The sequence below is a fragment of the Zasmidium cellare genome (genome assembly GCF_010093935.1).
Source record: "Zasmidium cellare ATCC 36951 unplaced genomic scaffold M409scaffold_57, whole genome shotgun sequence".
NCBI classification, from domain to species: Eukaryota; Fungi; Ascomycota; class Dothideomycetes; order Mycosphaerellales; family Mycosphaerellaceae; genus Zasmidium; species Zasmidium cellare.
Window position 1 is genome coordinate 130107 of NW_022987001.1, and position 13288 is coordinate 143394.

General features: G+C 53.6%; 8 protein-coding genes across 8 annotated transcripts; 4 read left to right on the top strand and 4 right to left on the bottom strand.

Annotated features, from left to right (window-relative positions):
* Positions 1-128: 128 nt before the first annotated feature.
* M409DRAFT_60692 (uncharacterized protein) lies at positions 129-766 on the top strand (the record flags this gene model as incomplete). The annotated part of the gene is made up of 2 exons (XM_033814552.1): positions 129-196; positions 241-766. 2 exons carry the CDS (start codon positions 129-131, stop codon positions 764-766), a joined length of 594 nt encoding a protein of 197 aa, XP_033660512.1.
* Positions 767-1184: 418 nt separating this feature from the next.
* On the top strand, positions 1185-4104 carry M409DRAFT_29943 (uncharacterized protein; the record flags this gene model as incomplete). The annotated part of the gene is made up of 5 exons (XM_033809686.1): positions 1185-2585; positions 2634-2845; positions 2902-3522; positions 3575-3914; positions 4009-4104. 5 exons carry the CDS (start codon positions 1185-1187, stop codon positions 4102-4104), a joined length of 2670 nt encoding a protein of 889 aa, XP_033660513.1.
* A 569-nt stretch (positions 4105-4673) lies between these two features.
* Positions 4674-5669, top strand: M409DRAFT_29944 (uncharacterized protein; the record flags this gene model as incomplete). The annotated part of the gene is made up of 1 exon (XM_033809687.1): positions 4674-5669. The coding sequence occupies one exon, from the start codon at positions 4674-4676 to the stop codon at positions 5667-5669; it is 996 nt and encodes a 331-aa protein (XP_033660514.1).
* Positions 5670-5799: 130 nt separating this feature from the next.
* M409DRAFT_29945 (lytic polysaccharide monooxygenase) lies at positions 5800-6710 on the bottom strand (the record flags this gene model as incomplete). The annotated part of the gene is made up of 3 exons (XM_033809688.1): positions 5800-6017; positions 6069-6194; positions 6245-6710. 3 exons carry the CDS (start codon positions 6708-6710, stop codon positions 5800-5802), a joined length of 810 nt encoding a protein of 269 aa, XP_033660515.1.
* A 1021-nt stretch (positions 6711-7731) lies between these two features.
* Positions 7732-7950, bottom strand: M409DRAFT_37894 (uncharacterized protein; the record flags this gene model as incomplete). The annotated part of the gene is made up of 1 exon (XM_033810823.1): positions 7732-7950. The coding sequence occupies one exon, from the start codon at positions 7948-7950 to the stop codon at positions 7732-7734; it is 219 nt and encodes a 72-aa protein (XP_033660516.1).
* A 616-nt stretch (positions 7951-8566) lies between these two features.
* Positions 8567-9724, bottom strand: M409DRAFT_60697 (uncharacterized protein; the record flags this gene model as incomplete). Its single annotated transcript, XM_033814553.1, has 3 exons — positions 8567-9273; positions 9347-9491; positions 9563-9724. The coding sequence occupies 3 exons, from the start codon at positions 9722-9724 to the stop codon at positions 8567-8569; spliced, it is 1014 nt and encodes a 337-aa protein (XP_033660517.1).
* A 270-nt stretch (positions 9725-9994) lies between these two features.
* M409DRAFT_29948 (uncharacterized protein) lies at positions 9995-10767 on the bottom strand (the record flags this gene model as incomplete). The annotated part of the gene is made up of 2 exons (XM_033809689.1): positions 9995-10498; positions 10549-10767. 2 exons carry the CDS (start codon positions 10765-10767, stop codon positions 9995-9997), a joined length of 723 nt encoding a protein of 240 aa, XP_033660518.1.
* Positions 10768-11068: 301 nt separating this feature from the next.
* M409DRAFT_70936 (uncharacterized protein) lies at positions 11069-11896 on the top strand (the record flags this gene model as incomplete). Its single annotated transcript, XM_033818970.1, has 4 exons — positions 11069-11102; positions 11158-11299; positions 11358-11677; positions 11748-11896. 4 exons carry the CDS (start codon positions 11069-11071, stop codon positions 11894-11896), a joined length of 645 nt encoding a protein of 214 aa, XP_033660519.1.
* Positions 11897-13288: the final 1392 nt, after the last annotated feature.

Genomic DNA, 13288 nt, shown 5'->3' on the forward strand with positions numbered 1-13288 from the left:
AAACTCCCCTCCACTAATGATGCAACCTCGAGAGCTTAATAAGGGCAAAGATGAGAGCAGTATAAGTACGGTGCCTCCTGATCAATCCACACAGCGTGAGTTTGCCGATTCGATTGCATCGCATCAACATGGGCTCCAGGATTCCATCGAAGCCGAGAGATCAGCTCTCCTCGCAAGAGAAGTCAGACTACGACGAGTCAGTATCAGCGAGTGCTCAACGACTATTGACATGCTGAGCAGTATTATCTGCAGCTTCACCCAGATTGCTGAGCATGGCTTTGGCAAGAACGGCGAAAGGTTCCTCTACAAGGACAAGGACGGGTCCTGGCTCGGTCCTTATCCGCTGTTGATGGCGGCCCCAAAGACTGGCAAGCTTGGCATGCAACTGGTGTACAGCATTGGAGAACTGCCGTTGCCGAGCGATGTCAAGGAGACCGCGATACTTGCCTGCGGTGGTCATTTCCAAGCCGCATATGAGCTATATGCCCACGAAGCAGTTGCCACCGCCGCGGGAGTCCTCAGCAAAGAACAGGTCGCAGTGATCAAGCAAGGCCACAAACCGGAGGATCTCAATGAGAACTGTAGTCTGGCCTTTGATGTCGCGGTACGGCTCTGTGGCGCTCCAGGGCCGCTGCCGCAAGAGCTCTGGGACAAGAGCATCAGAGCCTTTGGCAGAAACGGGACACTGGCGTTGGTTCACTACGTCGGATTCTACGCGTATATCTGCATTGCACTGAATGCAGCCGATGCGCCTGTTCCTGAATGAGCTACGTCGGTGGCGCTCTGTCACATGTTGACAGCTGGTAGTGGCGTTGAATTTTCGCGTCAGGGAACGGAGGTCGAACTTCGGCGTGACGCGAACGTGAAAAAACGCGGTCAATACTGGTGATTGTATTGACATTGGTGATGAATGTATTAATTAGCTGAGCCGCAGAATGTGATGAAGAATGATGGAGAAACAATGAAAAGTGCATCAAATGACCATGAAAAGCTGGTGGCGTGAGCGTCCGTGGGCGTGAGCGTCCGTGAGCGTGGAGAACGTCATCGAAGGCCGCTGCCAAAGTTGGAACTCGACCTGGCCAGGGTACGTCCAACGCAAAGCAAAGCCGCACATTCACCGACCGACACCGGCCTCTGCCAAAGACCTGGTCTGCCACGCTGTCGATCCCGCATGACATGAAGCAATGAAGGACACCTCCCAATCCAATACTGACGACGCCGGCATCCACCAGCTGCCCGGCGACGACCATGTCTGGCACAATTGCGCCCTCGGGCCCTTCCAAGACTGGCCCTCTGCTCTCAAAGCACATGTCTTGACCGTATCAAACCTCCCGTATCCTGCTGCCATCCTCTGGGGGAACCAGTACATCCTGCTGCACAACCACGCCTGGCAAGATGCTGCCGAGATTCACCAACAGGGGCTTCCCCAAAGGGATTCACTCTCGCCAGCCATCGTCGACATCTTCCGCAGCGTGGCCGAGGGGAGAATACCGAAAGAAGTGCAGAGCCGCGACTTAATCAAGGAGAAGGCGCTGGCTATCAAGCAGGCCTCGACCGCCATCCTGAGCCCTTTGCTTGCGGCGAGCCAGAGGCATGCAGAAGGCATATTGGTCCAACTACTGCCTCAGCCCATGCTCTATCAATCACTGCAGCTTTCCAGTGACAGCAATGGAGCAAACGGCAAGTGTTGCGGCAACGAATGTGAGCTAGATGGAGACGTCGCTCGAACCGTCGACAATACACCTATTGACGAGCATCCATTCTTCCGCCGCTTTGCTGAGATGCTGCCGTCGGGTCTTGCCATACTGGACAAAAACGCCCAGGCAGTCTTCGTCAACCAACACTTTTACGACCTAACGACCAGCCGCAACGATCACAAGGCCTTTACCAGCTGGCCGCAGTCTATCCACCCAGACGACTACGATCGGGTCATGCAAGCGTATCAAGAGGCGTTCGCGTCACAAAAGCAGTTGCGTACCGAGTTCAGAGCCATGGGAGCGAAACATCCCTGGCGACTTCTGCTACTAACTCCCTTGGGTGATGAGAACCTCCAACACGTCAGTCTGCGCGAGTATGGAGGGTTCATCTGTAGCATCGTAGACATCACGTCTGAAAAGTCGGCCGAAATATCGGAGAGAGAAGCCGCCAACCAAGCGAGAGAGAGAAAACAAACTCAGGAAAGATTTCTCGATATGATAAGCCATGAGATTCGCAATCCCCTCTCCGCCGTCCTCCACTGTGCTGAGGAGATCAGCGACGCAGTGCGGGACAATAAGCAAATCGAAGGGATCGCTGTTAATATCATTCGGGAGGCGGTCGAGACGATCCATCTTTGTGTCACTCACCAGAAGAACATTGTCGACGACGTGCTCAGTTTCAGCAAATTGGACGCCTCCTTGCTATCATTAAAACCCAAGCCCTCCCAACCCAGCCGTCAGCTGGCGAGTACCTTGAAGATGTTCCAGCACGAATTTCGCAAAGAGAATCTTAAATTTGGCGCCACGACCGACGACACCTACCAGGAATACAACGTGGACTGGGTGCTGGCAGACATTGCTAGAATATCTCAGGTCCTGATCAATCTGGTACGTCATGGATGTTATCTAGTTTATCAAATGCTTACTCATCCACAGATCACAAACGCAATCAAGTTCACGAACAAAGTCGAAGGCCAGCGGCAGGTACATTGCTACATTGGTGCGAGCAAAGAGCGACCGCCATCGTACCCGCGCGATGTTGTCTACTTCGAGAGCGACTCGGTGGCATACAAGATGGACGCAACTAATAGCACTGAATGGGGCAGCGGCGATCCAGTGTACATTACAGTTGCAGTGAAAGATACAGGGTGAGTGGACAGTGGAAGTCATGTCCAGAATCGATACGTGCTGACCACCCATTCAGAATTGGAATCAGCGCTGAAGGACAGAAACGGCTTTTCGAGCGATTTCGGCAAGCAACGCCAAGGACAGAGGAAGTGTACGGGGGATCTGGCCTTGGACTAAATATCAGTCGAAAGATCTGTCACCTACACGGCGGCGAGATAGGAGTCTCGTCGAAAGAGGGTGAGGGGAGTACTTTCGCATTCTACTTCAGAGCCCGTCGCATCGAAGGGCCGCCTGACGGTCAAGACGACGATGCAGGGAAGCTAGAAGATGAGGACAACGAAGAAAAGGTGAAGGAGAAAATCCATGAACTCAGGGAGAAGAATCCAGACGAAACGATTTCCAAGGAGCCCTTTGCATGGACCTCTGGCGATAAAGAATCTCCGCAACAGAAGTGGTCGAAAAAGGAGCAGCTCGAAAGCATACGATCCCCTACTAATGAAGATGGCAATGCAGCTGGTAAAGGCGGGTCTGAAAACGCGGTTCGACCCTCGCTCTCCACCGTGCAGCAGGGTAGCGAGAAAATGGTGTCTCGCGACGTTGGTTCTGAAGCATCACCTGGCGTTGACGAACCCGACCGACCTGTTACCAGTTTTAATCAACAGGGCTCAAGGGCGCATGTGCTCTTGGTGGAAGACAAGTAAGTCAAGCGTCAAGGTAAATGTAATTACGATTATACTGACCTCCAACAGCATCATCAACCAGAAGATACTTTACAGAAAGCTAGAGGCCAAAGGCTTCAACGTCACGACAGCGAACAATGGACAGGAAGCCGTCGAAGCCGCCAAAAGCGCACCCCGTCCAGATTCAGGAGAGAAGAGCGCATTCGACGTCATCCTCATGGACAATCAGATGCCCGTGATGGATGGGAACGAAGCCGCCAGGGCGATTCGAAAATTCGAAAAAGACAGCAATCTCGAGCGAATACCGATCCTGGGCGTCACTGCGAACGTCCGCGGCGCGCAGCAAGACGAGATGATGGAGAGCGGCATGGACGACGTGATGAGCAAACCCTACAAGATCGAGGACCTGGTGAGTCGACTTTGGAAATTGGCGCGGTAGATATTTCTTATTCTATGGGATTGTTGTTGTTTTGGCGTCCAATGTCTTACTGTTGGGTTTTTAGGTTGCTAAAATCAGCGAATTTGCTACGAACGCCAGAGAGAACGCCGAAAGTGGAAAGGATAATGCCGCCGTAAATCAGCAGCAACGACAGCAATAGCGACCATGCTTTGCCTATTATTACTTTACGTCGGTTCGAGAACGACACAGACTCAGCATGGCATGGCTTTTGGGCGTTTTGGGTTAGAGTTTGGTTTGGGCGCTGCATGAGCGATGAGCGAAGCATGAGCGACGGAGAACAGGAAAGGTTTGGACACTGCCTGATGATCCACCCAAAGGCTTGATTGTCCTGCTAAGTGTGCTTCACTTCAAGAGTGCATTCATCCCAAGCCAAATCGAGTCTTTCGTACTCCTAAAATAATAACGAGGCTGAGCGGATCGGCCTCTGTCCATCGCCGATCCCGTTCAAACTCTACTCTTGCCCTAACCACGCCCTCGCTCACTTAGCCTGACTATCCTCTCTGAGAAAGCGGTTCACACTTGTGGCGAACATCTTCACGCCATTGACAACATTGACAGAGACGATATGGACATTGCTCGCAACGTCCGAGTGGCAAAGCGGGGAAGAACCATTGAAGTAAGTGAAAGTACTTGCTCTTCTTCTCAAAACATCTCAATCCCATCTTCAGCCCTCATCACCCCATTGCCATCTCTCCTTTTCCATCCAAAATGCCCTCCTCCATAGCAGGAAAGCCCATCGGCCCCATCGGCATGGGCCTCATGGCCCTCACGCACCCAGGAAAACACCCACCCACCTCCTCTGCCGTCGCCACCATGAAAGCCGCTCTCACAGCCGGCTGCAACTTCTGGGACGGCGGCTGGTTCTACGGCACACCGACCTACAACAGCTGCCACCTCCTCGCCGCATACTTCACGCAGTACCCCAAAGACGCAGACAAAGTCGTCATCAGCATGAAAGCGTGCTTCGATATGGCCACTGCCACGGCGCAGAATGATGCGAAGGGAGTGAAGGAGAATATCGAGAAATGTCTCGCTGTTCTGGACGGAAAATGTAAGATCGACGTCTTCCAGCCCGCGAGATTGGATCCGGATGTCCCCGTTGAGGAGACTGTGTCCGCGATCGCGGAGTTTGTGAAGGAAGGGAATGTTGGTGGTGTCGGGTTGAGTGAGTGTAGTGCGGAGAGTGTGAGGCGGGGATCGAAGGTGTTTCCCATCGCGGCGGCGGAGATTGAGTTGAGTCTATTCTCTACGGATCCTCTTACGAATGGGATTTTGGAGGCTTGCGAGGAGTGCGAAGTTCCCCTTGTGGCGTATAGTCCGCTGGGGAAGGGGTTCCTAAGTGGTGCGTTTCGCAGCATTGAGGATATTCCCGAGAATGATTATCGACGAACGTTCTTCCCGCGGTTCGCAAAGGAAGCGTTTGAGGAGAATCTGAAGCTCGTCGATGAGGTGGGCAAAATTGCGGAGAAGAAGGGCGTTACAGTCGCACAGGTAGCGATTGCGTGGGTTAGGGGGTTGGGGAGGAGTGAGAAGGCGCCGGTAGTGCCGATTCCGAGTGTGAGTTCGATTGCGAGGGTGGACGAGAACTTGAAGGTGGTAGAGTTGAGCAAGGAGGAGAGGAGGGAGCTTGATGAGGTTTTGAAGAGGATTGAGGTTAAGGGGGCGAGGGCGCCGGGGAGGTTCGAGAAGTTCTTGGAGGTTTGAATGAGGAAGAGAGGGATGCAACAATGTGTACCGCACTTCAACTCTAAACGTAAACAAACACCAAACTCGACCAGACAAGTCAACCAGCGACCTTGTTTCCGTACCTCTCCAAACCACCATCGTATCCCACTTAAGCTCTGAACGACATTGCGGCCCTCTTCACGCTCTTATTGCTAGCGGCTCCGTACAGAGCTGGGCCAGGAATCTCGTAGCTGGCCAGGCTCTGGTAGATGTTGACGAGAATACCAGCGTCAGTGGATGTGTAGAGCTCAGTGCCGGTCTTGCAGGTGGCGGTGCCGTCGGCGCAGGGGCTGGCGGTGCCAGAGCCGGTGACTTCGACGTTGATGCCTAGTATACATATCAGTACGATGTTTTGGGGGACGTGCGAGCAATACTTACACTGAGGGTAGTTCTGAGTGCCGTCCTCAGTCCCAGCGGAGTGCAGGGCGATGATCTCGTGGCGGAGGACATATTTGCCGGGCTTGATGTCAGATGGGATGGTCAAGCTGCCGGTGTTGTTGTTGGCTGCGACATCTATCAGTACTACTTCATCCTCACCGCTTGATGATGCTCACCGATCAACGTATCAGTCGCCCACTTGCCAGGCGCAGTGCTCCCATCAATGAGACCCTCCTCGGCAATCTTGAACCACTGCAGATCACCCTTACTGACCGCACTGAACTGGCCATCGACAGCAGCAAGGTAGTTGATGACAGGACCATGGTGAGACTCTGGCCAAGTGTTCCAGGTCAAGTCAATGGTATCGCCCGCAGCGACCGGAACAGGAGCACCACCGACCGTAGCCTCCTTGTGGCAGGTGATGTCGCCATTGGCGTAGGTGCTGGGAGCGACGAAGCCGTTGTCCTGGTTCTTGGCGTACCAGCCGGCGGTGTCGGGCTTTGCGTTGTTGTAGACCCAGTTGGGGGAAGTGCCAGAGTAGTACGTGCCGCCGGAGGTGATGCCGTCGATGTAGCCGTGGGCGGAGACGAGAGGGATGGCGGAGAGGGCTGCCAGAGCCGCGATGTTGGCGATGGAAGGCATGGTTGCTTGTTGTTCGGAGAGGACGGTTTTGTTTTTCTTCAACGAATGTATGGACCTAGCCACGAAAAGAATGGAAGAGCCGATCGACGGCTGTGAACGAGAGACTGGGAAGAGTATGAAGTGCAGGTTGTTGCTGATAGGGAGTAGGAGAATGGGCTGTCGACGATGGCTATATACTTGCCTGTCGTTGACCAGACCGCTGGCGCAAAGGCGGCTGTCGTGCCATGTGTGTATCGTCTATACAACATGCGTGCACAACGGCGTCAACACAACCATGTCTGTGCTAGACGGACCGAGTTTCTCCATCAGATGTTGTCCAGCTCGACATTGGTCGCATATTGTAGATGCCATGTTCAATTCTTTTCGTGCTGTTTGGGCTGCGCTTTCATCTGTTGTATGTGAAGCCCATTTGGGTCGTGTTACCCATCATCTACGTGTATGCCGCATGCAGTACTACACGACAGCAATCACACCAGGCGTGTGGCCTCCTCGCCCGCACATTAACGTGAGGGATGTTGTCTTCTAGGCCAGACCCACCTGTATCATGGTGCTCGGCGCTGCGCATAACCGCCACCCCCAAGTCGACAGTTCGGTATGGCAATATATCGCCGACGATCCATACGGCCTACGGCTTGCCGATGCAGAAGGTTTTGGTTGCCAAGTAGAGGTGTAGCTTCGTGTAGATTGTCTCGCTTGCAAACGTCAACCTGAAACGTAGGTGAGGACAGAATCAGCTTGGCATTACTTCAAGCAACAATTCTCCGCCGTTCAGAATGTCATCACCACGTGCGTTGTCAGCGGCAGCACGTGTCAGGGGTACTTCTATCGTGTAGGACAGCGTGGTCCAAGAGTGTCGTACAATATGTCTCATCTTGGATGCTTGAGTCTGGGCAATCTTCCTCTCGTTCTCTCTACGGATGGTCAATTTGGAAGACTCGACTGACTGCATTTTTGGGGTATCTCAGCTGTGTCCAACCCGCCGTAACGCCTCGCTCAATAACATCATAACCAGAACCCCAGCTCATACTCTCGACGGAGAAAGAGGTCGGTTGAATCCTCCCGTTCTGTTCATGTACTGGCGGTACTCTGCCTTCTTGACCTTATAGACTGCAAAGTTCTTGTCGTTGCCGGGAACCTTGGTGTTCTTTGTGGTGCGGAAAGTCTTGAAGCCCATGATGCGGTTCATCTCAGCTTCCGAGTCTTCATCCTCTGGCACGTCCTGCATCTTGGCGTCTTGCATCTTGGAGTCTGCTTCTTGCCGTCCTTTTCCTCCCTGCTGCGCTTTTGGAGCTGCACCGTTCGGTCTGCCATCCGTCCTGTCGCCGGGTCGTCGCGGAGGCGGTCCACCTCGATTTGAGTCACGATCGCGCTGGTGATCGCGGCCTCTGTCGTTGCGTGAAGGTGGCCCGCCTCGGGTCGGAGGACCTCTCTGCGGCGAGCGTTCTCTTCTGCGGTCATCTCGGCGCTCGTTGCGTGGTGGTGATCTCGACCTGTCCTGCTCTTTGCGACTGTCAGTGTGTGCTGCCTCGAATCGCAAATTTTCCAGCATACCGTATTTTGGGCGGTGGTTCCGGTTGTCGTCCCTGGGAGGACGGCGATCGTCGCGCCGACCAGATCGCTCCATGTTGACTGCGACTTGTTGGAGAGAGTTGTGTTGTTGGTGGAGTGCCGCGTGCTCGTTCGCATATTCGAGGTTCAAGAAGTTCAACGCACGGACCACATAAATCACGTGATTGCGATCTTCCGTGCACACAACATCCAAGATTTTTGCAGGCCGTCAGTATTTGATGTCTAAAGCTCGAAATTGACAGGAGGAGAAGATAGATGTAGTTGCAATTGAAGATGTAGCTCTCCGTTCATATCTCGTCTTCTTCCTCATCAAAGTCATCCTCCTCGCCCATGTCGTACAGAATCCGTCCTCCCTCTCCGCCACCTTTCTGCGCATCGAAGTATGGCAGGACGACCCCTTCTCTATCACGTCTCTGCTTGTCGGTAAGACCAAGCTCAAATGTCGTTCCAGCTTCTCCATCGCCTTCCTGAGCACCAGCGGTCGACTCTTCCGGCGATCGGTATTGAGGATGGTCTTCGAGTAACGTAACAATCTCTCTCGCCCTGCCAACCGATGGCGTGGCTTTCAGAACATCATCTCGTATGGGCAAGAAATACCACTCCCGCACACCCCTTCCACTCTTCCTCCGATGCTCCATCTCCAGCACCAGGCCATCAGACCCGTTCGCACCCAGGCCTTGCAAGACGCCTTCAACGCCTTCTTCCAGACCAAACGATGGTTCTGCAAAGCTCCTGTCCCGTGCTGCTTTCCTTGCCAGGACGTGATGTATGGAATGAGTCGTGAAGATCGTCGTAGCCAAGTATCTCAGCAGAGTCAGAGCTGAAGGTGAGTATGCGTCTCGACCTCCAGGACCGGACGTTGCTATGGGGACATCGGTATGGTAAAGTGCGAGCAGAGACGTAGTTGGAGTGATGAAGGCTGATAGCAGACCCGGAAGATTTGAGCTTTGTGTAGCGGCCAGAGTGTTGAGACTGTCGAAGACCAAGAGCTTTTCTGCAGAGTCATATTAGCCCATTGCCAAACCTCGTACGATGAACGTTTGAAGACTTCTTCCCTCCAGACTCACTCTGACTTTGGTCGACTTTCAAACAATCCACCACGGCCTTCTGCCAAGCCTGCAAACTCTGTTTCCAGGCCTCGACAAAGACATCAACATCCCGCGGCTTGCGCAGTGTCTCAAACGAGACAAAGACGACTTGTACTTTGGAAGTCTAAGAAGCCAAGATCAGGATTCGTTCTTTATCGTAAAGTCTTTGGGCTCCGTCCTGCAAGATAGGCTTACATTTGCTCGCTTCACGTACTCGGCCAACAGCGGTTTTCCCGACTGCTCGAGGCTATCGAATATCAGGGTGAACGGTGACGATGCATCGCGTTGGTTCAGCAATTTTGAGATGAGTAGCAAGTTGTGGGTTCGTCGATGTTGGAGTGAAGGTGTTGGAGCCATGATGGCTGTTGGAAAGTGCGGAGGTGGGAAGCTTGGAAAGAAATTGTTCTCTCTCAAACATTTTTTCACGAGACTGCTTGATACAACGACTTTCACATGTGAAGTCAAAGGCATTTCTCATTTGCGTGAGTCTACAGACAATTGGACCTTCTGTATCAATCTGGTCCAAAAGACTGCTCTGACCTTGCTCTCATCGAAGAACTCGGTGCTTGCCACCGGCCAGCTCTTACAAGTCCTGAATCGTTGCCTCTGCACCTGGTCTTGCCATATTCAAGCCTCTGAGGCAGTGTCATCATCTGAATCCGCGATGACTCTCTTCGCGGTGACCCTCTGTCCCATGGTCAAGTACGACTTCGGCTTCACCTCGATCTCCTCTCCCTCGGAATCCTCTTCGTCCTCAGATGCCGCACCGTTCGTCGCCACACCGTTCGTGTCATTCTTCACATCATTGCCTTCGCCGTCTTCATCCTCACCATCATCGCCCCAGTCCGCCTCCCTCTGATAGGCCTTGAAATCATCCCATTTGCCGTCTTGCCGATCCTGCTCCACTTGCATGGCCTGCTCACGCCATGACTGGACTTCCCTTCCGTCGATCAGATCCTGTTGCCACGTGCGAATGGCATCCTCGATGTACTGCTTGTACTGCGTCTTGAGAGGATGGACGTCCACGTTGTGGGCGGGCTCTCCTTCTGTCGGCTGTGGCAAGAAATTGTAGAGATTTTGCCTGACCTCTCGCGGCAGACTCTCCCATGCATCTTCTTGACGGAGTATTCGCTGTACAATTAGGATCCCTGTGCGCGAATTCAGCGACTTGGAGTACTTACGAGGAGGTCTGCTTTGGCGATCTTCGAGTTTGGCTGCGTGAGCCATCGCTTCTGAGTCGACGCCGCCATGGTTGACTGTGACGGATCTGATGGAGAGTCCAGCTCTGACAGCGTAGACTCATCCTCCGGCGTGATGTTTGCTTGATCCGATGCAGTCGTCCGTGGCAGGGGCGGTGTCACCGTCGTCCCCGGCTCCTGGCTCGGCTGCACGCCGCCCATGATGAAAGGAATGTGTTGACCTACCGTTACCGCTTGAGGGCGAAACTGCAGAGTATTTCCACGCCGCAGTCGCTCGCAGGGCGACGGTTGGAGTTCTGTCGCGGTGTTGTTGTAGTCGAGAAGCTGGTGGTGAAATGGCAGGGTGGAGATCGCCGCCCCCAAACTCCGGCTCGTGCAGGGCAGGCTCCATCCTAAATTCAACGACACCTGGCTGCCACCGTGTTACCATTGCCAGACAACACCTTGACAGTTCATTGCTGCTCTCTTTGACATCTTCTTGCTGTCATCGAGCACCGCAGTCATGATCTACACCACCCAGATCGTGCGCCTGGACGGTAAGCCGATCGCAGCACAGACCTCCGCGACCTGCACTTACCCGTGACAATGCAGGCCTGACACTGGTCGCCAGCGTCGACGACCAGCAGATGCAAGACCTCGCAGAGCTCAAATCGCAGATCAGAGCCGTCATCAAGAAGCTGACGGCCTCGTCGGAGCCGCGAGCGTCGATAGAGAGCACCGCGCATACCATCCAGTCCGCACCTCCCCCACCCCCAAGAGACCGCAGAGCGACGAGACTGACACGAGGGCAGCTACGTTCTGAACGACAATGTCGCCTATCTCGCCATCACCGAACGCAGCTACCCCAAGAAACTCGCCCTGACCTACCTCAAAGACGTCCGAGCCGAGTTCCAGACCTCGTACAAGCGCGAAGACTACCTCGATCCCCAGCTCCGACCGTACGCATACTCCGAATTCGACCGCTTTATCGAACGAACGAAGAAGACGTATCAAGATTCAAGAGCAACGGACAATCTAAGCCGGCTGAACGATGAGCTCAAAGATGTCACGCAAGTCATGACAAAGAATATCGAGGACTTGCTGTACCGAGGGGACTCCCTCGAGAAGATGGGTGCGTATACATGAGGACAATGAAGGAGAGATGTATGAGGTATGAAAGCCTGCTAACATACCGTGCGTAGGTGACATGTCCTCCAGACTGCGAGAGGACTCCGCCAAGTACAAGCGTGCCGCTGTCCGGATCAATTGGGAATTGCTGTTGAAGCAGTACGGCCCATTCGGTGCCCTGGGACTGGTAATCCTGATCCTTCTGGTCTGGCGATTTTGGTGATTCTTGCGTCCCATAGAGGGTCTCTTTGGTCTCCTTGAAGGCATAGCGCGGCGTCCTGGATGAAGAGGGAAAGGCATGGCATGTTGAAAACAGTACTCGTATGATACCCACGAGAGCCTTGAGGTTCTCCTTTCTTTTGAAATTGAAAAGCAGATTATACCTCTCAACCGCTCTCAGCGGGTTTCGTATCTCTTCTCCAAATCATCGTCCTTGGACCGACAGTACTCAGCGTTGAGAATTGGTACTGACGGAAAGAGAGCTCGAGGCAAATCTTCGCGTATCTCTCAGATCCTGAAACAGAGAATACATGGCGAAGAAGAGATATATCGACACAGCGGAAGGACCAAAGGGAAGGAACATCAAGATTGAAGGAAATACAGAAAGAGAGCTTGAAGCACAAACTCTTGGGAAGCATGCTGGACCCGTTGCATCTGGACATGCGATTGCGTTGAACGACTCCTTGTCGTTCCTGTTCGTGTCACTGTGCTGCCATTCGCCTTTTAGCACACGAGATATATCGAAGGAAAGGGCATGAGGGAAGACAGCATCAAAGAAGATCATCACAGCTTGCTGGCCTTGCTAGGGCTGATCTTGATGAGTTTGAAGACTTTCAACAATTACAAAGTCTCCCAATTCTCCGCATGCCACCTTACAGGTGCCAGCACGTGGAGCATCCCGAGGCGCAGAAGACGGGAGGAAATCATTGTCGAGATGGAAGCAAGCTCAGCCATGAAGAAGAGCTGACCGCTTTTGCTGGTTATCATTCAGTGTCGGGAGAAACTCAGCGGGCAATTATGCTCTTTGCGATACGACGTGGCACTACGCAATCGTCAGCATGCCGAATGGCTCTGGACAGGGGATATCAAACGGAGAGAAGAAGCGAAAGGCACCACATTACCATGTCACCTGCCATCGTGGCACTCACTCGCGCTATACGCCTTCCTAAGGAATACCAGCGGGATTTGGTGTACTCTTCATCCGCCTTTCTCCGGTGCGTTGCTGGATACAAGGCACGAACGAGGTACCCCTCCCTCTCCGGGCTGGGGTAGATGACGCGAGAGATGTTTGCCCTCCCAGCCTGGATCTTTGGGCTGGTGCTGCGCCGAAAACAACGGTACACGCAGCTCTGCAACGCCAGCGTGGGAGGAGGTTTTGGGAGAGATGTTTGCTTGTCAATCCTTGCCATCTCCCCTTTGTTGGAGGTGTCCATACTGGCCATGCTTTTTTGCAGAGGCTCTCAGATGGCTGGAGGTCGTGATCTTGCCGTTTGTGGTATGAGCTCTGCTGTCCCTTGCGGCGGCCTCTGCGGCGGAAGCGTTGGATGCGCTCTTGATGCGTATGCTCTTTCAGCTCTCCTGGCGCTGCTCTTCTTCTACCCTGTCCTCCTCTTGT